We start from the raw sequence: 26,408 nt of genomic DNA, 5'->3' as shown, positions 1-26,408 counted from the left end.
ATTTTACCTAACTATGCACCTCAAATCATATTTACAGCTACTGGAATAAAAATAAAATTGATCTTAGAAACAGGAAGAATGAAAGGTCATCAATCACCTCAAAGTCTGTGTCAAATACTAATTATGCACAATAGCTACTTTCCTATCCATCGCTTCAAAACTGTAATAGTAAATTGTGGCGCCAAGAAAACTATAACTACAAATGGGATGAATAATGACTAAGGATTTTTGTTAGATACCTCTGATGGCATCTCCTTCAGCAATGATTCACACAGAACTAGATATATAATTCAAAAGGGGAAAGAGATACCTGCTCTGCCTGTGTGTGTATGTATGTGTGTTTTGGGCTGTGGAAGTGGAGTGGGAATGGAACCAGGAGAAAAGAGGATATGACCAAACAATGAATGAAAAAAATTTTAATATTATGAAGAAATATAAGTTAAGAGAAGCCTGGAGCAATATTCTATATTCAATATATATTCTATATTCAACTACTATAACTAAAACTAAAGAAAAAAATGGGAAATATCTGCAAAGACTCCAAGACTGTTTGGAAGAACTAATAAAAGAAGTGAAGAAAGAGATAAGAAGTAGAACAGACAGATTAGAAGAGAAGATGGAAAACTTTTTTTTTTTAAAGCTTTTTTCCCCCAAAACAGTGGACAATTTTTCAACATTAGCCCTTGCAAAATCCCGTACTCCAATTTCCCCCCTTACCCCACTCCCTCCCCTAGATGGCAAGTAGTCCATTATATGTTAAACATAGTAGAAATATATATTAAATCCAATATATGCATACATATTTATACAATTATCATGCTGCACAAGAAAAAAAAGAGAAGCAAAATAAAATTCAAGCAAAAAACAAATAGAGTGAAAATGCTATGTTGTGAACCACACTCAGTTCCCTCGGTCCTTTCTATGGGTGTAGATGGCTGTCTTCATCACTGAACAACTGGAACTGGTTTGAATCATCTCAGTGTTGAATAGAGGCATGTCTATCAGAATTGATTTTCATATAATCTTGTTGCCATGTATAAATGCTCTCCTGGTTCTGCTCATTTAGCATCACTTAGCATCAGTTCATGTAAGTCTCTCCAGGCCTCTCTGAAATCATCCTGCTGGTCATTTCTTATAGAACAATAATATTCCATGGCATTCATACACCATAATTTATTCAATCATTCCCCAACTGATGGGCATCCATTCAGTTTTCAGTTTCTAGCTATTACAAAAAGGGCTGCCACAAATACTTTTGCACATTTCCCTCTTTTAAAATATCTTTGGGACATAAGTCCAGTAGTAATACTGCTGGGTCAAAGGGTACACAGTTTGATAATTTTTTGAGCATAGTTCCAAATTGCTCTCCAGAATGGTTAGATCTGTTCACAATTCCACCAACAATGTATCAGTGTCCCAGTTTTTCCACATAGCCCAGTTTTTCCACCTAGCCTCCAACATTTATCATTATCTTTTTCTGTCATTTTAGCCAATCTGAGAAGTGTATAGTGGTATCTCAGATTTGTAAAACTAGAATTACTAAGAATTATCTTATTCTGATCCCAGAATGGAAAACCTACTTAATGAGACAACATGATGGATGATCAATGATGATTTAAAAAGTATACATATACATATATATGTACATATTAACATATATATTATAAAATATATCATATAATATATACACATATTTGTTTTATGCTATTTTTGTTATTTTATTTTAATATATATTTCATATATATAAAACACATATATAAGTTATGTTTATAACATATGAATTTTCACTGAATTCACAAGTATATTAGAAGGAATATCTCCTCGTAAAGAAACAAACACTGCTGTTAAAAGAATCAACACAAAGAATTAAGTATCTAGGGCAACTGACTTTATATAATAGCAACGCAACACATTTCTTTTGCATGGCATAGTGGAAAAAATATTGCATTTGGAATCAGAAAACCTGGAGCCTGAATATCAGTTTTGTTCCAACTGTGACTTTGGACAATGCATTTACTTTTTCTGGGCCATGGTTTTCTTACCTTTAAAAATGGGGAAGTGAGCTGTGGACTAGATGATCTTCTAAGACCTCTTCTGACTGCAAATTTTACTCAACAATGACTTTCTTTTTTCAACCAAAAAAAGTTATGGAAGATGTGTGTATGTTTGTGTGTGTGTTTTGAAAGGTGATGGTGTAAGAGAACTATTATCTTTTAACTGTGAAATGAAAAGGAAAATAATTGAACAATTTTAGGGGAAAATGAGGATAAAAGCACTGTTCACTGGGCAACATCAGTATCAATTAATTGACAAACATCAATTCCAACAATTTATCTAAAATAATCCTAATATCTTTTTGGCATACTGAAATTCAGCTTCTCCATTCAAATAATATTCATGCTTAAGTTTCCAAAGAACTTCCATCATCTTCCATTTAAGGAAGGAACTCTCATTAAGTCCATAAAGAATTTAGCTTTGGGCTATTTATTGACATCATCCATGATATTTCAGGATTAAGTTTTTCCTGAGTGTGAATTTGGATAGAAAAGAAAATTTTTTCAATTTTAACTTACAAAATAACATGTTCAAATTTGGTAGTCTACTTATACATCTCTTCTGGTATGATTTTTCAGTCAAGAAGTGTTTGGTATCTAATGAAAAAAGACATTAAAAAGAATATGAATGTAATCTATATAATAAAAATTATTTTTCCTTAACACTTAACACACTTTACACAATGGTTACCAGAATGTGAAAACTATAAATAAGCTCAGCTTCTAGGGCATTTAATCTGTAGTTTCAGTCACTTGAAATAATATTCTTTCTATTTTATGTTTGATAAACCATCCAATTTTTGATGGTGTTTGAGCTACTCTATGCCTCCATCATGAAAAAGCAAGAGAAAATTTTAGTAAAACCCTCTTCCAAAAGATGGTGTTTTTGGCAGAGTTCCCCTTGAGTTTGGTCAATCTACAACTTGTAGAACTTGTAGAAATCTGTGACTGTCTGCACTAGTAAATCTTAGCCAGAATTTATTTCCTTGTCTTTTGCACAGGAACACCTAACAGGCAGTTATTCTAAATTCACAAGGTAAGACAAACACATTGTACAAGTGGAAAAACATAGGTCATCTCCAAAATTTTAGGCCAAAAACCACAAAGAAGAACACTAAGACCTTGAGAGAAGAAATGAATGCTTCTTCTATCTCACCTAGTCCCTACCCTTCTATGCCTATTGACATTTGAAAATTTCTTAACGTACAAGAGAGGAAAAATCTTTTGTGTGCTCTATATGCAGGCACCAATGGGACTCAACATAGATAACAAATGATTAGAGAAATGGAAAAGAGTGCACAATTTTGTATGGTACTCTATATTGAACCTTGACTTCTACAGGATAACTCTCCCCTGCCTTTCCTCCTCATAAGTACACAAAGAAACAGTGGGATTCCATAAATCCAAACATCTTCTAAGGTTAACTTAATTCCTGCTCTAAATTCTACTCAGTCAGTGTACTTTTTTCTGTGGGGATATTTTAAAATGCATGAATCTAAAAGCTCAAAAGGAGCTTTCCACAATTTAATGAAGTCCAGCCTGATCTTCTATCATACACTGGTAAATGTACTTTTAATGAGGATTTAAATGCATAATTTCTACAGTAAGCCAAACACTTGAAGCATATATGAAACAGATTTGCTTTGCCTTAATTTCAGGAAAGCAGGTAATGAAGCCGGATGAACTTTCAGTGAACTAATCTATTAACCCTGAGAAAAATGATAGTTTCTTAAATCTTATTTAGGCTTAATAAATGAATATTTACTGAACCTAGGCTTTTGGTAATGCAAAACTTAGTTTTTTGCTGAGGTAATATTGGCAAACTCTATTCAGACAAGAAACATCAGTAAGTAGTCCATAAGAGTATCTCAGATGTGTCATTTTAAAATACTATTTTTAAAGTTTCCAAGTACTTTCTTGATCAGCACTCTCTGTGAAATGACATAGAAATAGAAGAGAAATGAGAAAAAAAGAGAAAACAACTTATTAAAGTTGTGAAACAGTTTTTGATCCCAGAATCACAGAATTGCAAGATTCAGATATAAAAAAGACACTGGAGATGATCTAGTCCAAACTTATCATTTAATAATTGAGAAAAATGAAGCACAATGGGGTATTAAATGACTTGGCCAAAATCATACAGATGGTAAGTTAAAAAGCAAGGATTTGAACCTCAGTTGTCTCATTCCAAAGCCAGTGCTTATTACATGATAACCTCTTAGATCATATTTAAATCTACCTGCCAAACCTCTCTGCTATGAATAGAGTAGAAAAATCCCATTTATACTTTTTTGTTGTTGTTAGCAATCTCCTCTTAGTATTCCAGTCCTTTAAAATCTCAAGATTCCCAGATGAATGGGAATAAATATTTTTAACAAGTATATTAGATAATTAATGGAAACACCTCGGACCAAAAGACACTGCACAATAAATAATCTGTTAAGGGCTATAAAAAACAGTCAGTTTTGAAAAGAATTACAAACTATTACCAGAAATACTTACAAATGCTCCAAATTACATATAAGAAAAAAAGCAAATCTTACTAAAGTTTCACCTTCCATTTAGCAAGCTGACAAAGATGATAAACGATGGGAACGGTCAATATTGGAGAGGATGAAGAAAGACAGGAACACAAATCCATTGTTCATGAGGCCCTACATTAGTACAACAATTCAGAAAAATAAGGAATTGTATGTATCTATACTTTTTGACTCAGATAACGCACTTCCAGGTGTATGCCTCATGAAACCATTGGAAAAAAAAAAAAAGGAAGATTTCATATTCTACAAAATATTCAAAGCAGCACTTTCTGTGGTAGCAAAGAATTGGAAAAAAGTAGAGACTATCAATTAGAGAATGACCACACAAAATGCTACAACAAGGCATTGGAATTGAAAAACTATAAGAAATGATGAACACAATAAAGACAGAGAAGACTGGACTTAGAACTGATACAAAAATAAAACAAGCAGGAAAACAACATATACAATAACTAAAATAATGTAAATGGAAAGAAGAGCTATTACAAAACAATAATAGAATGCATGTTGCAAAATTATAAAGAACAATTTTTTCTCATAGAAAAGATAGGAGAAAATACAATTAAACGTTCTTTTGTAGAGATAGAGGAAGAAAGGAAATTCTATAAGGGTGGAATACTGAAAATCATGTCAGAATTTTCTGATGTATTGCTTGATTTTCTGACTTTCTTCTGCCTCTTTTTCCTTTAGGAGAAAATTCTTTTCAATAACAGATGGTTCTCCTGAAGAGGAAATGGAGGAACACATAGACATGCAAAAAAATGATCAAAAACCCTATTAAAAATAATCTCAAATTTCTCTATAAGGTTAAACATGAAGCTTTCTTTTCAATCCCAAGTCTGCGATATTCAAAATTAATTATCAATTTTAATGCCCATATACTATAGATACAGATAGCAGCAGTGTCTGCTTTAGGAGTCAACAAAATGAGGAAAGGAAACTTTAGGGGCCTATACACGGAAATCAAAAAGAAAACAAAAAAGATTAACTATTGATTAGTGTTCTTCACAGTATGCCATGCTGTCTTGGCTCCAAGAATCAAGTATCAAATTCTACTGCGATTGAACTTCATCATCTGAACTTCCAGATTGTAGCTGATATAAAAGAAAATTATCTTCTAATGTGAACTGCTTGGTAAAGATAAATTCTATACTTACAAAAGATAATGAATATGTTTGTTAACCAAATATTCTTTAGTTCAAAAAAGCAAGTTCATTAACAAATTGCTCATTACTTAAGAGGACATTTTAATACTTGAATACTCTGAATACAGATGATTATCATCACTATTATCAGTGGTTACCGATAAAAAGTCAGTCTTCAAAATAGATATCTAGACAATGAGAACTGAAAAAATTTATCTAATAAAAGGATAAACTTTGTAGAATGTTTGAATGATATTCTGAAATATGTATTCCAAAATGTATATTAATTTATGTATTAACGTATACATTAATGTATATTAATTTAACAGTTGTAAGGGTTAAGGTAACACAAGAGTTATTATTCAATCAACCCAAATACATCATAGGATCAGCTTGGATATTTCTTCATGATTTTATACCCATCATAAAAAAGACATGTTTTTGGTCCCAATGATTTTTCTTTGCCAAGCAATAATCAAAAATCTTTAGAGAATAAGCCCTCAATGATATCAAAGCAGTTAGTAGCCATGTACCAAAACTCACTAGGCTATCAGAAGCATTTGGAAACACTGAGTTATGCAGTTTTACCAATGAACCATTAGTCTTCTGAACGTATTGAGAATTAATTCTATGTCCTGTACTCAATATGTCCTTAAAAATAATGAAGATCATAAGAATTCCCCAGATCTGTCTTAAGTAGCAGCCAAAATGGACTTACAGGAAGCAATTATATCTTACTCAGCCAAAAGGAAAAGAAAAGAGGGAGTCAAAGTACAATTACTATTGGACAGGAAATTAAAAGGGTGAGGTGACAGGAGGGCAGGAAAAGAAGATCCTCATTCTAGTACTTCTTAATAAATTAGCAAGTATCATATACCTGAATAGCAACATAACATAACGCCCTCCTCCTAACTTATTCCCACTCATGACATCAAAGTAGAAGGGAATAAGATATTTAGTCAGAAATGAAAGCTTTTATCTACAAGTATCACTAAGCATACCTTCTAAGAGTTAAGAGATAGGATGCATAAGTAATGTCACCTTTCAAGGCAAAGTTCAAATATTTATATAAAGGATCAGGAGGATAAAACACAAACAGCTGTACCCTTCTTATATAAACTTAACTTGAAAACTCATTCTGAGAATTGACAGAGATGGATCTTTGCTATTATGTATGTGGACATAGTCACAATTAGTTAACTTCCCAAAAAGCAAGGTGGTAACCTACCTAGCAAGTTGTATAATCAACAACACATAATATACTTCCTGACAATTCATAAACATGTACTTCATGTTTGTAGTATTTGGGACTAATTGGCAAATCAGTGGCAAAGAGTTCTTGAGTTCATATTGGTCTGATCAAGCAGATCACTACAACTCAACAGTTTTGGTCCTCTTCAAGAACAAAGGGCAATCACCATCAACTCTGTGAGAACAATCTCTGTTACCAAAATCATTTTATAATGATAGGCACAATGAATTAAATGGGAATTCTTGCCAGATTTGTTCAATGTGATTTTTTAAAAAAAGAACTGTCTTAAAATAAAATAATTACTTTTAAAAACAGATATGTGATTTCATTAGTATGGGAAATTCTAAGTGAGGAACAAAAACACTACCAGTAGAGATTAGAATTTTCTTAGAAATTAGCCTTAGAAGACTTCCAGGGGTGGAGCCAAAATGGCAGAATAAAGCCAGGAAGCTGTTCAAGCTCTCCCAGATTCCCTGGAAAAAGACATGAAACCAAACTTCTGAACAGAGTCTGACTGAATGAAATCATTTTCAGCTCAAGATAGACTGGAAAAACTTCAAGAATGGTCAGTCTCACTAGGATGAAAAGGTTGTTTAGCCCAGGTCAGAGAGACTCTGGGAAAGCTGGTGAGAAGGTCATAGTCACAGCAAATCAGCAATTAAGACCCTTATTCCTGGATCAGTAGAGGAGCCAGTGAGGCAGCTTCCAGTGCCAGTTCAGAAAGCAAACTCTGGGATATCAAAATTTTTTCTGAAAAAGTGTAGGTAAAGCTACCCCTCCCCCCTCCCCCAACACAAGAGGCCCTTCTGCTCAAAGCCAAGACTCGAAGCTGCACAGGGAAGCACAGGAACAGCATCCCCTTTTTATTCCAGGAACAGAGCTCAACTATAAAAGCAAAAAAAGAGAGGAAATACCAAAAGAAAAAGAAAGAAAATGAGTAAGAAACAGAAAATAACTTTGACCATAGAAAGCTACTATGGTGGATGACAAGGAAGACCAAAACATCAATTCAGATAAGGATAAAATATCCACAGAGGAAATCTCAAAAAATGATATAAAGCCCAAAGAAGTGATCACAGAAGACTTTAAAAGGCAAATAAGAGAGGTAGAAGAAAAAATGAGAAAAGAAATAAGAGCTAGGAAATGGAGAGTTAACAACTTGGAAAAGGAAGGGGGAAAATTGACTGAAGAAAACAATTCTTTAAAAAATACAATTGGCCAAATGCAAAAAAAATCCACTGAAGAAAATACCTTCAAAAGTAAAATTAAACAAATGGAAAAAGAGATACAAAAGTTAACTGAAGAAAATTACACATTAAAAATTAGAATGGGGCAAATGGAAGCTAGTGATTCAGTCAAACTAAAAAGAATTAAAAATGGAAGAAAATGTGAAATATCTCATTAGAAAAAAAAACAGCCCACTTGGAAATTAGATCCAGAAGAGATAATTTAAAAATCATTGGCCTACCTTAAGGCCATGACCAGAGAAAGAGAATAGATAGATAGCATTCTTTAAGAGATCATTAAAGAAAACTGCCCTAATATTCTAAAAACAGACATAGAAATACTCATTGAAAGAATCCATAAATCACCTTCAGAAAGAGATCCCACAAGGATCTTTGCTGTGAAACTCCAACAATCTCAAGGAAAAAATATTGCAAGCTGCCAGACAAAAACAATTCAAATATCAAGGAGCAATAGTCAGGATTACCCAAGATCTGACAGCTTCTATAATAAAAGATCAGAGGGTCTAGAACACCATATCCAGAAGACAAAGGAGTTAGTGTTACAACCAAGAATTAACTAGCCAGAGAGACTCAGTATCATCTTTCGGGGAGGCAATGGATCTTCAATGAAGTAAGAGACTTTCAGTCATTTCTATTGAAAAAACCAGAACTGGGGAAACTAGGTGGCACAGTGGGTAGAGCACAGGCCCTTAAGTCAGGTGGACCTGAGTTCAAATTTGACCTCAGATACTTAACACTTCTTAACACTTGCCCTGGGAAAGTCACTTAACCCCAGTGGCTTCAGAAAAAAAGAGAAAAGAAATAAAAAACCAGAACTAAACAAAATTTAATCTATAAACACAGGACTCAAGATATATATATATATATATATATAATTTAAAAGTTAAATTGTTTACATCCTTAGATGGGAAAATTATATCTGTAACTACTGAGAACTGTACCTGTTACTAGGACAACTAAAGGGAGGTATCACATGGATTGAAATTATGGTAGTGAATGAACCCTGATGTGATGAAATTAAAGAAAAAAAAACCCCAAAAGACATTAAGGGGTGGGAAAAGGTCTGTATTGGAAAGAGTAAAGGGGAGGAATAATGGGACAAAGTCAATCACATAAAAATGTGCAAAAGACCTATTACAATGGAGGGAAAGAAGAGAGGAATGAGCATAGTCTGAAAATTGATCTCATCAGTTTTAGCTCTTAAGAGGGAATAATTTAATCATTCTTTTAGGTAAAGAAATTTATCTAACTCTATAAAGAAGTAAGAGTTGACAGTGGAAAGAAAAGGAAAGGGAAAGGTAGAACACTAGGAAAAAAGGTAAGAGAAGGGGGAAAGGAGTGATAGAAAATAAGGTAGTGGATGGGGTCAGTTTAAAAAAATACTACTAAGAGAAGGGGGAGGGGTGATAGAAGATAAGATAATGAGTAGAGTAGGTAAAAAAAATATTCATAAAGACAAGGGGGAAAGAGAACAAAAGTATATATATAGAGAAAATAGGATGGAGGGAAATAATAGACAAAATGGAATTTACACCAGGAATGCAGGGTTAGTTCAATATCAGTAAAACTATCACCAAAACCAACCATATCAATAACAAAACCAACAGAAATCATACAATAATCTCAACAGAAGCAGAAAAACCTTTTTGACAAAATACATCACCCATTCCTATTAAAAAATACTAGAGGACATAGGGATAAAGGGAGCTTTCCTTAAAATAATAAACAGTATCTATCTAAAACTAACAGCAAACATTATTTGTAATGGACAGAATTTGGGGATGAATTCCCAAAAAGATTAGGGGTAAAACAAGGATGCCCATAATCACCACTATTATAAAACAGTGTACTACTAGAAAGGTTGCTTTAGCAATAAAAAAAAAGAAATTAAAGGAATTAGAAAAGGCAATGAGGAGATTCTTTGCAGATGATATGATGATATACTTAAAGAATCCTAGAAAAGCATCCAAAAACCTACTAGAAACAATTCACAGCTTTAGAAAAGTTGCAGGATATAAAATAAACCCACCTAAATCATCAGCATTTCAGTATATTACTGACAAAGCCCATCAGCAAAAGATAAATTCCATTTAAAATAACTGTAGACAGAATAAAATATTTGGGGGTCTTACCTATCAAGACAAACCCAAGAACTATATGAACACAATTAATTTTTTTTCTTTATTAAAGCTTTTTACTTTTCAAAACATATGCATGGACAATTCGAGGGATGGAACTCTGAAAAAGGGTACTTAAATCTAAGTCAACAAGGTATTTATAGCTAAGCATATACTTAGTTGGTTGTAGTGATGTAATCTTACTGAAGTATTTAAGGGCTGGGACAACTGGCTCTCTCAGCCACAGACACAAGAGAAGATCCCAGATTCCAGACTCTGAACACCATCTTTGACCAGCCCCGTGGTGGCTGTCCTGCCTCCTTCACTCCTCCACTAAGACCAAGGACTCGGGCTGATCCTGAGATTCTCCAGAGAGCCAGTCCAGACATTACACATTAGCCCTTGCAAAACGCTATGTTCCAATCCCTCCTACCACCACATCCCCTCCCCTAGATGGCAAGTACTCCAATATATGTTATATATGCTGAGAAATAAATTGAAGACAATTACAAAACCCTTCTCACACAAATAAAGTTAGAGCTAAACACCTGGAAAAATATTAATTGCTCATGGGTAGGCCGAGCTAATATAATAAAAAGGACAATTCTGCCTAAATTGGTTGTGTATTTGTTCAGTGCCATACCAAGCAAACTGACAAAAAATTATTTTATAGAACTAGAAAAAATAACAAAATTCATCTGGAAGAACAAATGGTCAAGAATATCAAGGAAATTAATGAAACACCACCCCCCCCCCCAAAGATGGCTTAGCAATAGCAAACCTAAAACTATATTATAAAGCAGCAGTCATTCAAAACCATTTGGTATTGGTTAAGAAATAGAATGATAGATCAGTGGAATCGATTAGATATACAAAATACAATAATCAAGGCCTATAGTAATCTAGTATTTCATAAACCCTCATACTCTAGCTTTGGAATAAGAACTCACTATTTGATAAAAATTGCTTGGAAAATGAGAAAGTACTATTTCAGAAACTCAGCATAGACCTACATCTCATACCCCATGCCAAAATAAGGTCAAAATGAGTACACGATTTTGGGCATAAAGGATGATAACATTAAAAAAAAACAACTAGAAGAACAAGGGATAAGTTATCTATCAGATTTTTGGAGAAGGGAGAAGTTTAACACCAAAGAACTAGAGACATTATAAAAGACAAATTGGACAACGTTGATAACACTGAATTTAAAAGTTTCTGCATAAAACAAAACCAACAGAAACAAGATTAAAAGGGAAGTACAAAGTTGGAAAAAATATTTACACCCAGTATTTCTGATAAAGGTCTCTTTTCTAAACTATATAAAGAACTGTGTCAAATTTATAAAATATGAGTCATTCCCCAATTGATAAATGGTCAAAGATATGAACAGATAATTTTTACATGACAAAATTAAAGCCATCTATAGTCACATGAAAAAATGCTCTCCATCACTATTAATTAGAGAAATGCAAATTAAAACAACTCTGAGGTATCACCTCACACCTCTCAGATTAGCTAAGATGACAGGAAAAGATAATGATAATGTAGGATGTGGGAAAACTGGGACACTAATGCATTATTGGTGGAGCGGTGAAATGCCTAAAGAGCTATCAAACAGTGCATATCCTTTGACACCAGCAGTGCCATTACTGGGTCAATAAATCCAAGGAAATCATAAAGAAGGGAAAAAGCCCAACATGTACAAAAATGTTTGTAGCAGCTCTTTTTGTGGTAGCAAAGAATTGGAAAAGGAGTGGATGCCCATCAATTGGGGAGTAGCTGAATAAGTTGTGGTATATGAAAGTTAAGGAATATTATTGTTCTATGATAAATAATCCAATTTTAGAAAGACTTGGAAAGATTGACATGAATTGATGCTGAGCAAAACAAATAGAACCAGGAATACACTATATACAATTACAGCAAGAATATGCAATAATCAATTATAAAAGACTTGATTCTTTTCAGTGATTCAGTAATCCAAAAGAATCCCAACAGACTTCAGACAGAAAATGCCATCTGGATTCAGAAAAAGAATTATGGAGATTGAATATGAATCAATATAACCTATGTTCACTTTTTTCTGTTTTTTTTTTTCCTCTCTCATAGTTTTTTTGTTTTGTTTTGTTTTTTTGGCTTTGATTTTGCTATGATTTTTCTCTTCCAACATGATTCATAAAAGCAATGTGTATTAAGAAGAAATAATTTTTTTAAAAAATAAAAGAAAAAATCATCAATAAGTTGGATATGGAAACACTTTATTCTACAGGAAAGTAGGAAGGGAAGGAGATAAGAGAAGGGGAGGAGGTCAATAGAGAAAGAAGGGAAAATTGGAGGAGGTACTGGTCACAAGCAAAGAACTTTTGAGAAGTAACAAGAAGAGAAGATAGAGTAAAACTAAAAAAGAGGGAAAGAGTTATAATCATAACTGTGAAGTTATTTGATAAAGACCTCATTTTTTAAATATACAGAGAACTGAGTCAAACTTGTAGGAATATTAGCCCTTCCCCAGTTGATAAATAGTCAAAGTATATGGACCAGCAGTTTTCAGATGAAAAAATACAAATTATTTATATTCATAAAAAGGGGAATCACTACTGACTAAGGAAATGCTGAATTAAAACAACTCTAAGGTACCACCTCACACATACAAGATTAGCTAATATGACATGAAATCAAAATTGCTTATGTTGGAGAGGGTGTGGGAAAATTGGGATAATGATATGCTATTGGTGGACTTGTAAACTAAGCTACTCTGTACAATTTGGCACTAAGTCCAAAGGGCTATAAAACTATGTATACTCTTGAACCTAGCAATAACACTAGTTGTTTTATAGCTCAAAGAAATTAACAAAAAAAAGGAAAAGCATCAGTATATGCAAAAAATTTACAGCAATACGTTTTTATACTGATAAAGAATTAGTAATTGAGGACATTGACATCAATTGACTAACCACATTGTGTTATATTATTGTGATGGAATAATGTGCTAAAAATGAAGATCAGGATGCTTTCAGAACAAAAATAAAACCTAGAAAGATTTACAAAAAATTTTAAAATAGAAATTCTGTCTTAGAAAGTTGACTGTAACAATGAAAGGTTGAGTATCAGGCCGAGAGTCACAAAGACATTACATATGTATAAGATATAGGATGTAAATACAGGTCTTCCTGACTTTGAGGCTAGTTCTGTATCTACTAAGTCAATCTGCCTCTCTAATAGTTACAGAATAATAATCTTATTTTTAAGAAACATGACATATAATAGATTTTTCCTACTACTGGTTGAGCAAGTTGCAATTTTAAAGCATTGGGAGAAATTCTGGAAGGATCCCAAGATTTGTCATAGCCTAAAAATGAAGTTTATACAATTTTTTCTCTTTTTAAAGAAATATTTTGCTCTTTCATGGTGTTGGCAAATCAAAATTATCTTACAGAATTTTCAAATTTCACATTTTTATGGGTCTAATTCTATACTTTCTTAACAGGGGGCAGCTAGGTGGTGCAGTGAATAGAGCACCACCCCTGAAGTCAGGAGGACCTGAGTTCAAATCTAGCCTCAGACACTTCACACTTTCTAGTTGTATGACCCTGAGCAAGTCACTTAACCCCAACTGCCTCAGGAGGGAAAAAAGAATACATATTTTCTTAACAGATAAAAATGATTTATTTGATAAGAGACTAAAAAGTATTTGATAGAGAAATTTTTTTTCTTTCTTTGGTATTTGTTATATTATAATTAAATTAGTTTTCTAATCTGATTTTAATATGAGAAACACTGATAAAACACGTTTTAATATTAGATGCAAATCAGTAGCTAACTGTTATCTTCAATCATTTCTTGAATTTCAATCAATCAATTGTTGTACTGTAATGCAGTATAACAAACACACATGAAACAAATGAATTATGATTAACTCTAATCATAGATTGCCACAATAAATTTGGTAAAGAAGTGTCTACAGATTAATTCCCAAAATGGAAAAAAATAAGAATTTACCAAAACTATTTTCTTCCCAAGTTTGACAAATTTCATCTCTTAAAATTAGAATACAGTATTAAAATGTAGATTAACTGAATGACACAAACAAAAATGGCAATTCGCTTTCCTGATAGGGTACCTTATTTCCAATGGCCTTTTTAGGAGGAAAACTGTAGGCTCTCACTTGAGGATATTTGTTCTGTAATTTGTGATGCAAACTCCTGAATTCTGCATATCTTCTATATACATTCCATTCATCATCCTTTATCCTGATATAGACCTGTCAGGAAAAGATAGAAAAACATTAAACATTAGGTAGAAAAAGCACATTAAGAGTGCTTCTTAAAACACTTTTGATAAAAGAGCATTCAGGATCTTCATCCACGGGGATTTACTATCATAGGAACACAGAGCTATAGCTTTTAGTGGTCATTAAAAGTAATCTAGTTCAGAACTCCCAAAAGCAGTCTGAATCTGATTAAAATGTAATAGGGAAAAGCTTTAAAAAATAAGTAAATAAAAATATGGCACAAGGTAGATAATATTAATTTGTGGTTTTCTAATTCAATATGCAGAGATTTATTTCTAGTTGACTTTTATACAACTGATGTAGTCCATATCCTCCTTTTACTCATTCATTCAATAAGCATATTTAAATACCTATTATGGTGGCTGACACAGTGACACTGTGTCAGATACTGGGTCTACAAAGACAAAAAAATTAAGTCTCTGGTCCTCAGAGTCTTAAATTCTTATGAGGGAAGAAAGAAGCAACAATATGTACACAGAAAATGAAATACAAAGAAACTAAAGGGGAGAAAATTTGTAAATGGATAGAAAAGGAGAGTCTTCCTACAGGACTTAGTACTTGAGCTGAACTTTGAGGTAAACTAGGGATTATATGAGGCAGAGGTGAAAAAGGAGGTCATGTCTGGCAAGGCAAATAAGCTCTACAAAAGTAAGAAGATAGAAGATGGAGTATCCAGAATTTAAACACAAATCCTCTGCCTTCCTCAGTGCTTTCTTTACTATACCACATGGCTTAAAGATATCCATAGTTAATCAGTACAGAACATACTCATTATTGCCATGTAACATTACCAAACATGAAGACAAATATAATATCATCCAAAGTTCGATGGTTGCCTGACTTGATCAAAATGGAAAACAAACTACACGTGTAATCTATCCTCATTCAATATAAATGTTTTCAAAACTTCTTTCTTTTTTTTAATGTTAATTTTGTTAATAGCTTTTTATTTACAAAATATATGCATGGGTAATTTTTCAGCACTGACTCCTCCTTCCCCCCACCCTGTCCCCTAGATGGCAGGTAGATCAATACATGTTAAATATATAAAAGTATATGTTAAATATAATATATATGTATATTTGTTTATACAAAACCTTTTTAATTTGATATAGTCAAAATCGTCTATTTTGTAATCAATAATAATCTCTAGGTCTTCTTTAGTCATAAATTCCTTCCTCTTCCACAAGTCTGAGAGGTAAACTATCCTATGTTCTTCTAATTTATTTATAATCTCATTCTTTATGCCTAGGTCATGAACCCATTTTGATCTTATCTTGGTGTATGGAGTTAAGTGTGGGTCAATGCCTAGTTTCTGCCATACTAATTTCCAATTTTCCCAGCAGTTTTTATCAAACACTGAATTCTTTCCCAAAAACTGGGGTCTTTGGGTTTGTCAAGCATGATATTATTAAAGTTACTATTTTGTCCTTTGAACCTAACCTATTCCACTGAAAAACTAGTCTGTTTCTTAGCCAATACCAAATGGTTTTGGTGACCTCTGCTTTATAATATAATTTTAGATCAGGTACAACTAGGATTTCATTTGATTTTTTTTTTTTAATTCTCTTGAAAGTCTTGATCTTTTATTCTTCCAGATTAATTTTATTGTTATTTTTTCTAGGACACTAAAATAGTTTTTTGGGAGTCTGATTGGTATAGAACTAAATAAATAGATTAGCTTAGGTAGTATTGTCATCTTTATTATATTTTCTCGCCCTATCCAAGAGCACTTAATATTTTTCCAATTGGTTAGATTTAACTTTATTTATGTGGAAAGTGTTTTGTACTTCTGCTCATATAGTTCCTGACTTTACCTTGGCAGATAGATTCCTAAATATTTTATACTATCAGTAGTTACTTTAAATGGAATTTCTCTTTGTAACTCTAACTGCTGAATTTTGTTAGTGATATATAAGAATGCTGATGACTTATGTGGGTTGATTTTGTATCCTGCAACTTTGCTAAAGTTGTGGATTAATAGCTTTTTAGTAGAATCTCTGGGGTTCTCCAAGTATAGCATCATATCACCTGCAAAGAGTGATAATTTGGTTTCCTCATTACCTACTCTAATTCCTTTAATCTTTTTCTCAACTTTTATCACTGAAGCTAGCATTTCTAATACAATATTGAATAGTAATGGTGATAGTGGGCAACCTTGTTTCATTCCTGATCTTATTGGGAATGGGTCCAGTTTATCCCCATTACATATGATACTTACCAATGGCTTCAAATAGATTCTACTGACTATTTTAAGGAAAATCCATTTATTCCTACACTCTCAAGTGGTTTTAATAGGAATGGATGTTGGATTTTATCAAATGCTTTTTCTGCATCTATTGAGATGATCATATGGTTTTTGTTAATTTGATTATTGATATAGTCAATTATGCTAATAGTTTTCCTAATATTGAACCAGCCCTGCATTCCTGGTATAAATCCTACTTGATCATAGTGTATTATCCTGGGGATGATTTTCTGTAATCTTTTTTCTAATGTTTTATTTAAGATTTTTGCATCAATATTCATTAGGGAGATTGAAACCAATCTACCTAGTTTAGATATCACTACCATGTCTGTGTCATAATAGGAATTTGGTAGGAGTCCTTCATTCCCTATTTTTTCAAATAGTTTATATAACATTGGAGTTAATTGTTCTTTAAATGTATGGTAGAATTCACATGTAAATCCATCTGGTCCTGGGGATTTTTTCTTAGGGATTTGATTAATAGCTTGTTCTATTTCTTTTTTCTAAAATGGGACTCTTTAAGCAATTTACTTTCCTCCTCTGTTAATCTGGGAAGCCTATATATATATATATATATATTTTAAATTTTTAATAGCTTTTTATTTACAAGTTATATGCATGGGTAATTTTACAGCATTGACAATTGCCAGATCTTTTGTTCCAATTTTTCCCCTCCTTTTCCCCACTCCCTCCCCCAGATGGCAGGATGACCAGTAGATGTTAAATATATTAAAATATAAATAGATACACAATAAGTATACATGACCAAACCATTATTTTGCTGTACAAAAAGAATCGGACTCTGAAATATTGTACAATTAGCCTGTGAAGGAAATAAAAAATGCAGGCAGGCAAAAATATAGGGAATGGGAATTCAATGTAATGGTTCTTAGTCATCTCTCAGAGTTCTTTTGCTGGGTGTAGCTGGTTCAGTTCATTACTGCTCCATTGGAACTGATTTGGTTCATCTCATTGCTGAAGATGGCCAGGTCCATCAGAATTGATCATCATATAGTACTGTTGTTGAAGTATATAATTATCTCCTGGTCCTGCTCATTTCACTCAGCATCAGGTTGTGTAAGTCTCTCCCGGCCTTTCTGAAATCATCCTGTTGGTCACTTCTTATCGAACAATAATATTCCATAATATTCATATACCACAATTTATTCAGTCATTCTCCAATTGATGGGCATCTACTCATTTTCCAGTTTCTGGCCACTATAAAGAGGGCTGCCACAGGAAGCCTCTATTTTTGAAGGTAGTCATCCATTTCACTTAGGTTATCAAATTTATTGGCATAAAGTTGGGCAAAGTAACTCCTAATTATTGCTCTAATTTCTTCTTCATTGGTGAAAAGTTCTCCTTTTTCATTTTTAAGACTAACAATTTAGTTTTCCTCTTTCCTTTTTCTAATCAAATTTACCAAAGGTTTATCTATTTTGTTGGTTTTTTCATAAAACCAACTCTTAGTTTTATTTATTAATTCAATAGTTTTCTCCTTTCAATTTTATTAATTTCTCCTTTTAACTTTAATTTTAATTTTTACTTTTAGAATTTCAAGTTTAGTATTTGATTGGGGGTTTTTAATTTGCTCTTTTTCTAGTTAAGTTGCAAGCCCAATTCATTGATCTTCTCTTTTTCTATTTTATTCAAGTAGGCCTCGAGAGATATAAAAGTTTCCCTTATTACCAGTTTGGCTGCATCCAACAAACATTGTTGTCATTCTCTTGGGTGAAATTATTAATTGTGTCTATGATTTGCTGTTTCACCCATTCATTCTTTAGGATGAGATTATTTAGTTTTCAATTACTTTTTGGTCTATTTACCCCTAGCTTTTTGTTGAATGTAGTTTTTATTGCATCATAATCTGAAATGAATGCATTTACTTTTTCTGCTTTTCTGCATTTAATTTTGAGGTCTTTATGTCCTAATATATGGTTATTTTTTTTTGTATAGGTTCCATGAACTGCTGAGAAGAAAGTGTATTCCTTTCTGTCTCCATTCAGTTTTTTCCAAAGATCTATCATACCTAACTTTTCTAATATTCTATTTACCTCTCTAACTTCTTTCTTATTTGTTTTTTGGTTTGATTTATCCAATTCTGAGACTGCAAGATTGAGCTCTCCCGCTATTGTAGTTTTGCTGTCTATTTCTTCTTGCAACTCTTTTACTTCTCCTTTAGGAATTTAGATGCTATACTACTTGGTGCATATGTGTTTAGTATTGATATTGCTTCATTGTCTATGCTACCCTTTAGCAAGATATAGTTTCCTTCCTTATCTCTTTTAATTAGATCAATTTTTGCTTTTTCTTGATCTGTGATAAGGATGGTTACCCCTGCTTTTTTTTTACTTTACCAGAAGCATAATAGATTCTGCTCCAGCCTTTTACCTTTACTCTGTATGTATCACACTGCTTTAAATGTGTTTCCTGTAAACAACATATTGTAGGATTCTGGCTTTTGATCCAGTCTGCTATCCACCTCTGTTTTATGGGAGAGTTCATCCCATTCACATTTACAGTTAAAACTACTAATTCTGTATTTCCTGCCATCTTATTATCCCCAGATTATACTTTTTCCCCCATTTCCCTCCCCAGTATTAAATTCATGGGCACCACTTGCCTCATGCAGCTCTCCCTCTTTAGAATCCCTTCCACCACCTTTGAGTCCCTCTCCCTTTCTTATAACTTTCCCTTATTTCTTTCTGTATTCCCTTCGATTTAGCCTACTCTTTTTCTTTTCCCCTCCCACTTTTTAATGAGGTGACAAAGGTTTCTCTGTAAACCAAATATGTCTAATATTTTCTCTTTAAGCCAAATCTGATGAGAGTAAGATTCCTCCTTCTCCCTTAATTCCCTCAGATATGATAGGTTTCTTTTGGCTCTTCATGGGATGTAATTTCCCTCTTTTTATGTCCTCTTTTTCTGATACAATCCCCTTTCCACTTCTACTTCCCTTGTTTTTTATAATATAACAGTAAAACCCAATTATACATGCGCTCTTTATTTTTGCCTGTAACATAAATACAGTTCTGAAGAGTTCTTTTTATCTTTTATGCTTCACTTGAGTCCTATATTTGGAGGTCAAATTTTTTTATTTAGCTCTGTTTTTTTCATTAGAAATAAATGGAATTCACCTGTTTCATTGAATGTCCATCTTCTTCTCTGGAAGAAAATGCTCAGCTTAGCTGGATAATTTATTTTTGGCTGCATTCCAAGGTCTTTTGCCTTTCAGAATATCAGATTTCTGGCCCTTCTATTCTTTAATGTGGAAGCTGCTAGATCCTGAAGTGATCCTTATTGTGGCTCCTCAGTATTTGAATTTTTTTTTTTTTCTGGCCACTTGTAATATTTTTTCCTTAGTCTAATAGTTCTAAAATTTAGCCACAATATTCCTTGGAGTTTTTATTTTGGCATCTTTTTTAGAAGGTGTTTGATGAATTCTTTCAATGCCTAGTTTACCTTCTGATTTTATTACATCTGGGCAGTTCTCTTTGATGATTTCCTGTAAAATAGTGTCTAGGCTTTTTTTTCATCATAATTTTCACAAAAGTCCAATAATAGTCAGATTCTCTCTCCTAGATCTATTTTCCAGGTCTGTAGATCCAAGTAGATATTTAACTTTTTTTTCAATTTTTTTTTTTTTGTTTTGCTTGACTGATTCTTGATGTCTCAATGAATCATTCATTTCTATTTGTTCAGTTCTGATTTTTAATGAGTTACTTTCTTCATTAACTTTTTTTTACTTCTTTTTGTATATGTCCAATTGAGTTTTTAAATGAGTTGTTTTGCTCTATGAATTTTTTTTCCATTTCACTAATTTTTTAAATAATTTACTTTCTTTTTGTAACTCACATATCCTAATTTCCTGTGAGTTCTTTATCTTTTCCAGTTCACAAATTCTGTTTCCCTAGGAGTTCTTTACCTTTTCCAATTCACATTTCAGGAAGTTGTTTTCTTTTTCCACTTTATCAAATCTTTCTTTTAATGATTTATATGCCTTTTACATACTCTCTTGCAGAGCTTCTCTTTCCTTTCCCCATTTTTCTTCTAGATCTCTTTTAAGATCTTTTATAATTTCTTCTAGGAGAGCCTTGTGTGATGGGGACCAGATTATCCCTTTGTGTGTGTGTTTTTTTTTCTGGAAGCTGTCTGCTATTAGTCTCCTCAGTGTTGGAAATCTGTTCTAGTTCTGTATAGAAGCTATCTATAGTTACAGCTCACTTTGCTTTTTTACTCATTTTTTTTAAAAGTCCTTGGGGTCTGCCTTCAGGGCAAGCAGTTTCTCAGCTTCCTCTACAGAACAGGGACAGATGGATAGTAGCTATCCTGCAAACAGGCTGCAAAGAGTGGCTGCACTTCAGAAATGTGACTGCCCTGGGCAGAGCTCTCCTCCCCCTCCCCCCCCTCCCAAGTGCCCCAAGCTGTGGAATGCGGCAGCTGCTGGGGTCCCTACTGAGTCACTCTCGGTGCTGGGTGCGTGTTTCCAGGTCCTGTGAAACTCTGGCAATTTAGGGTACACTCTACCTTTGGCGTTTGTGTAACTTCTCTGCTGATCTACTGTTTAGCAATCAAAGTAGAGCTGCCAATCTATGGTAGAGTCCTCCCTGCAAATTCTCCACTCTCGGCTGCCCCCGGTACGCTCAGCATGGGTTACCATTCCTGTTCTGTCTCCTTGCCTATGCTGGCCTCCTCCCACATGATCAAGACAGACTTTTTCTCGTGATCTTCGAAATTATCTTTGGCTGGTAATTTGTTGTACTCCCAATATTTGTGGATTCTACCAGTCAAGCACTATTTCAGAGGCTGAATTTGGTAATCAGTAAGTGAGGGTAAAAGGGAGCTCAGAATGAAACATGTGTCCTCTCTGCCATCTTGGCTCCGGCCCCCAAAAAACTTTTTTCTTATTTACAGAGAAATTATCTTGGATTGTAGACTTCAAAGATGCTTTGATTTATTCCCAACCAGTTCCATGAAAACATTCTGACATAAGCCATGAAACCATATAAGTTTTTCCAACTGAGCTAAGTAATTTGCTCAGTTGGATAAGATTAAAATAGGAACTAGGCATTTACAGAATGTCACATTGCCTAGGTATGACCTATTTGGGACTTTGCATCTGATGAGGTTAGTGGTGATGAAGTTAGAGGCAATCAGAGAGTTGTTAAAATCCCCTTATGGTTGGAGCACAGGTTCTTTATGAAAGAATTCATGAACCTGAATTATTAATTGGCAAAAATGAAAGTTTATTGTTGGATAGGAAGCCAGTTGGATAGAGACTGAATTCTTTAGTGGCAAAGTCCTATTAGGGAAATGGAGGCTGACACTGAGAAGAGAATGCCTTCTCAGCAGGCAGAGTTCTAGCGAGCTGCTTTGGACTTTCTGCAAAGTCCTGTTAGGGAAATTGCCCTTTAAAAAGAGTCTTGAGGCTTCAGATTTCAGAAAGCCAAAGTTCCCAGGCCTAGATGCTTATTGGTATCCGGCCCAGATCTCTTACTGGAATTATCGACACTACAAAGGGGTGCTTTTTGACCAAGATTTCTAATTGAATCAAAGGGTCTGTCATCCCCGAAAGATAAGTTATCTGGGGAGAGATTCCAAAAGAAATCACAGATCAAAAGGGAACAGTTTCAGTAAAGGGGACAATTTCCCTCCCCCTTCATATCCACTTAGCAGAAATGTAGCAATAAAAGTTAAAAGGACATAATGTCAAAGCTTCGAGATGAAAAATGATAATTCAACAAATCACCAAATTTCTTAGTCTAAGTGATATGAAATATCTGACTATTTGGCCAAACCCATTTTATTGTTGTTTTTCATCTACAATTTTTTGAGTATAGTCTATAGGTATAGAAGAAATGAGTTTTAGATCTGGTCTCACACTTTAGGACAAAATGAAAGTAAGGTGTAACAGGCATATTTTGGACATAAAACCTCACTGCTTTCATGAAAATATTCTGATTTTCAGAAGTACACCTTGTAGGCAAGAATGTCAATGGTATTTTATACTGCACTGAAAGACCTTTAAGATTCCCTATAGCAACATCAGTCAAAGGAAAATAGGGAAGGGAGGGGGGGATGTATTAAAAATATATTTACATGAATTAATAACAGTCTAGAGAATAAAATATTGATGATAAATGTCCAACATGGTTTGCAATTGCTTCATGTCAATAAACTTCTAAAAATCTCTTTGTCATTGGTATAACAATAGCCTTCTCTGCTTTAAGTGCATTGAAAAACAGCTGAAATGCTTAATAGGCAACAATAGATTTTGATTTTGCATTTTTTCATAAAACATTTTGGGGTCAAGAATTTCATAATACAAAAAACTCCTTTACAACAGAAGACATAAGTAAAAATCCTAACATGAGTCTATGGATAGTCAAAGAATAATATTTTACTCCTTGTTACAGAAGAAGCCATTTTCAATTATATTGAGTTTTTAGGGATATCTATATAGACAATGTCAGGTCTCCAGATGGACCCCATTACTTAAAATTTCTTGCTAAAAATCCCAAGGAGTCCCTTTAAATGATTATATATAAGTTTTCCCAACTTTTATAGACCATTCAGGTTTATATCTCTTTCAAATGTAAACTGATATCCCAAGCTCTTTAACCCAGAGTAGGAAAATGGTGAGGCCCCTTATGTGCTATACATTTTATCACTGCCTGCTGGTCCACTATGTTCTCAAGTTGACCAGTCAGTGGATATCCCTGACTAAGCATCAACATCTATAGGCCCAAAAGTTACCTGTGATCTATAAGTAGAAAGCAAGAGAGATAAAACAATCATTTCTAGTCATAAGGCCAATGGGAAATATAAATTTTATCTCTAAGACAATTAGGTAAATCAATCTACTTTTGAAAGGAGGTTATTGTTAAAAATTGCATATTACTTGCCAAAACCCAAATGGATATAAATTTTGAATTATCTTATTTGTTGAGATGGCATTTAATATCTGCCCCTATCCTTTGGCATGAATAATTAACTGTAGCTGAAAATCTGGGCATTCACAATTTGACTTATGGGTTCAGATGACATGCTAAGAATGTAAACAAATACTCAAAATCAGAAGCAGATTATTTTTCAGAACCATATAATGAAAAAGTCATCACCTCATTACTTCTCCCTTCCCTGTGACTACTATAATAGTTTATTAAACAGCTCTCCCACTGGTATCTCACTGCAACATCTATCATATTCACCCATGCCAGATTAAAGCTATAATCATGTCACTCCATTCCTCAAAACCTTTCTATAGTTTCCCATTATCTAATAGATTGTGTTTAGGGCTCTTCACAATCAGGCTTCCTTTGTAACTTTACCTTACAATCTACCCCTTAAAGTATTCAATATTATATTCATACCAAAGCCCTTAGTTCCTAACACAATGCAGCTTTCCCACCTCCCTAACCATTTCTTACCCATGTGTCTGGAATACCCCCTCCTTACCTTTCTATGCTTGTGGAATCACAAAGTTAAATTCAAATGGTATCTATTTTATTCTAATTAACTATTGCCCCACTCTTGTTCCCTAATCTGGAAATGATCTTTGCTCAAAAGCATTTTTTTCTTCCTTTTTAAATTCTATTTTGTATTGTTGAGAAAGAACATGGCCAGTATATAAAGTTCAGGGCCTGGAATTAAGAAGAGCTATGGGTTCATACCCTGTCTGTATTTACTGCTTGTGTGATGACAGGCTACTCACTTAATCTCTCTAAACCTCTTGTTACTTTAAGACTTAACTATAAAGTTATTGATCGGGTTACTTCAAGGAAGATCCTACAACTTCCTTTTTTGACTTATTGTTATGTTTAATCTCCCTCACTAGAATGTAAGCTAATAAAAATAAGCAGGTGCTACTTTTATGACTCTACCACCTCCTGTATTTAATCATTGTCCCATTGTTATTTATTTCAAATAGATTTGGACATAAAATAATGATCAGGAGTGGAATTTATTTGTTTAAAAAAAAAAAGCAAGGATAGTAATCATGATCTCAGACAAAATTAAAGCAAAAATATATTTAATCAAAAGAGAATAGGGAAATTAAACTATTTGTCAACAATATTAATTAATATTGTTTTAAACTATAACTAAAGAGTATAAGGTTAAAATGTTGCTATGGTGTAGGAAATGATGAATTGGTGGATATGGAAAAATATGGAAAACTTGGACTTATGAAGAAAGATGCTGACCATCTTCAGACAAATAGAGAACAAACATAATATAGTATTATAGAAATGCATATGAATACAAATATGTGTGATTATGGATATATATGTATATTATGTGCATGGGTATGTTTATATATGCGTATGCATATACATGTATGTATATGTATATGACAATGCTTAATTATAATCTTGTGGGGTTGGGAGAGAGGAAGGGGAAAAAATAATAAAGTAAAAAGTACATTAACAGAGCAAAAGAAAACCTAGAAGAAACAAAGAAAAGATGGAATTCTCTGAACACAATGTATTTTATTTATCATTTATTATATAGCTTACTTGAAATGGAAATTTATTGCTTTATATTTTGAATCCTCTCATGCTGTTTTGCACATGGTAATTTTTTTCTTTTTCTATTTTGTATTTAAGCTTTAAAAAAAAAAAGGAAAAAAGAATCTGAAAAGGTTTTTGTGGCTAAATACTGCTCTTAACAGTGGTTTTCTTACCCTTGGGGAACTAGAAACTAGGAAACATGGGTTCTAATTCTGGTTTTGATATAATTAACCAGCAGTGCATGACAAGGGGAGCCCTGAAACTCTCTTTCACTCTCTCTCTTGGACTTTGGGGGAATGCTAAGCTCTCCCCTGAGAGATCGGCCCCAGGGAATCAAGATAAAATGGTTTCATTCTGTTATCTGGGTGGGACTAGTTGAGTCCAGGATTGAGATTTCTATCCAGGGAGATTAGTTGGAGATTAGTCCAGGGACACTCATTCAATTCCAAGATTTTCTATTCTGATTCCAACTCAAACTGCTCCCAGCCCCCACCAAGAGCTACCCATATAACAAGCTTCCTTCAGCTCAATTCTTTACAGAGGACCCAAAAGCAGGAATTATGCCAAGGAACCTCTCTCCCCTTGATATAGCTGCGACTCTTTGTCGGCTGAAAAGACATTTTCTTTTCAGCATTACTCCCTTTTTATCTCTCTCACCTATTTCCCTAATAGAATCTTATTTACTTCTCTGTTGGGACTTCTCTGCTCGATCTTTACTTCTCTGTCAGGTCCTTGCCACTAAGGAAGTCAGCCTGCAAAAGCCGACTTATCAGTTCTAATAATAAGCTTCTTTTGCCAGTTTAAGTTTTGGGGTTCATAAATTAATTTACAAAGGACCTGTACCAACCATAAGAGGGTTCCTACAACTCCCTGCTCTGCGCTGAACCTCATCAGTGAGAAATTGAAAAAGTTACTTTTTTTTTGCTTGGTTTCAAGCTGTATTCATCTGTAGAATAAAGAGGCTAGATTACCTTCATTCCAACTCTAAAATTCTATGTTTT

At 33.5% G+C, this 26,408-nt stretch overlaps 1 protein-coding gene across 6 annotated transcripts in view; it reads right to left on the bottom strand.

The window, feature by feature from the left end:
• SNX29 (sorting nexin 29) overlaps positions 1-26,408 on the bottom strand; it is a 629,780-nt gene that overhangs the window by 112,622 nt on the left and 490,750 nt on the right. For 5 of the 6 annotated variants that reach the window (XM_031944363.1, XM_012542944.3, XM_031944390.1 and 2 more), the window contains one exon: positions 14,479-14,619. In XM_031944363.1, the coding sequence (XP_031800223.1) occupies positions 14,479-14,619 (141 nt within the window). Of the gene's footprint in view, positions 1-2,573; positions 2,652-14,478; positions 14,620-26,408 lie in introns of all 6 variants that reach the window. The other variant, XR_004230463.1, reaches the window with a different exon arrangement.

The sequence above is a fragment of the Sarcophilus harrisii genome, chromosome 1 (assembly GCF_902635505.1).
Source record: "Sarcophilus harrisii chromosome 1, mSarHar1.11, whole genome shotgun sequence".
NCBI lineage: Eukaryota > Metazoa > Chordata > Mammalia > Dasyuromorphia > Dasyuridae > Sarcophilus > Sarcophilus harrisii.
Note: the sequence above shows the minus strand (reverse complement) of the source record. Positions and strands in the feature narration are given on the sequence as shown.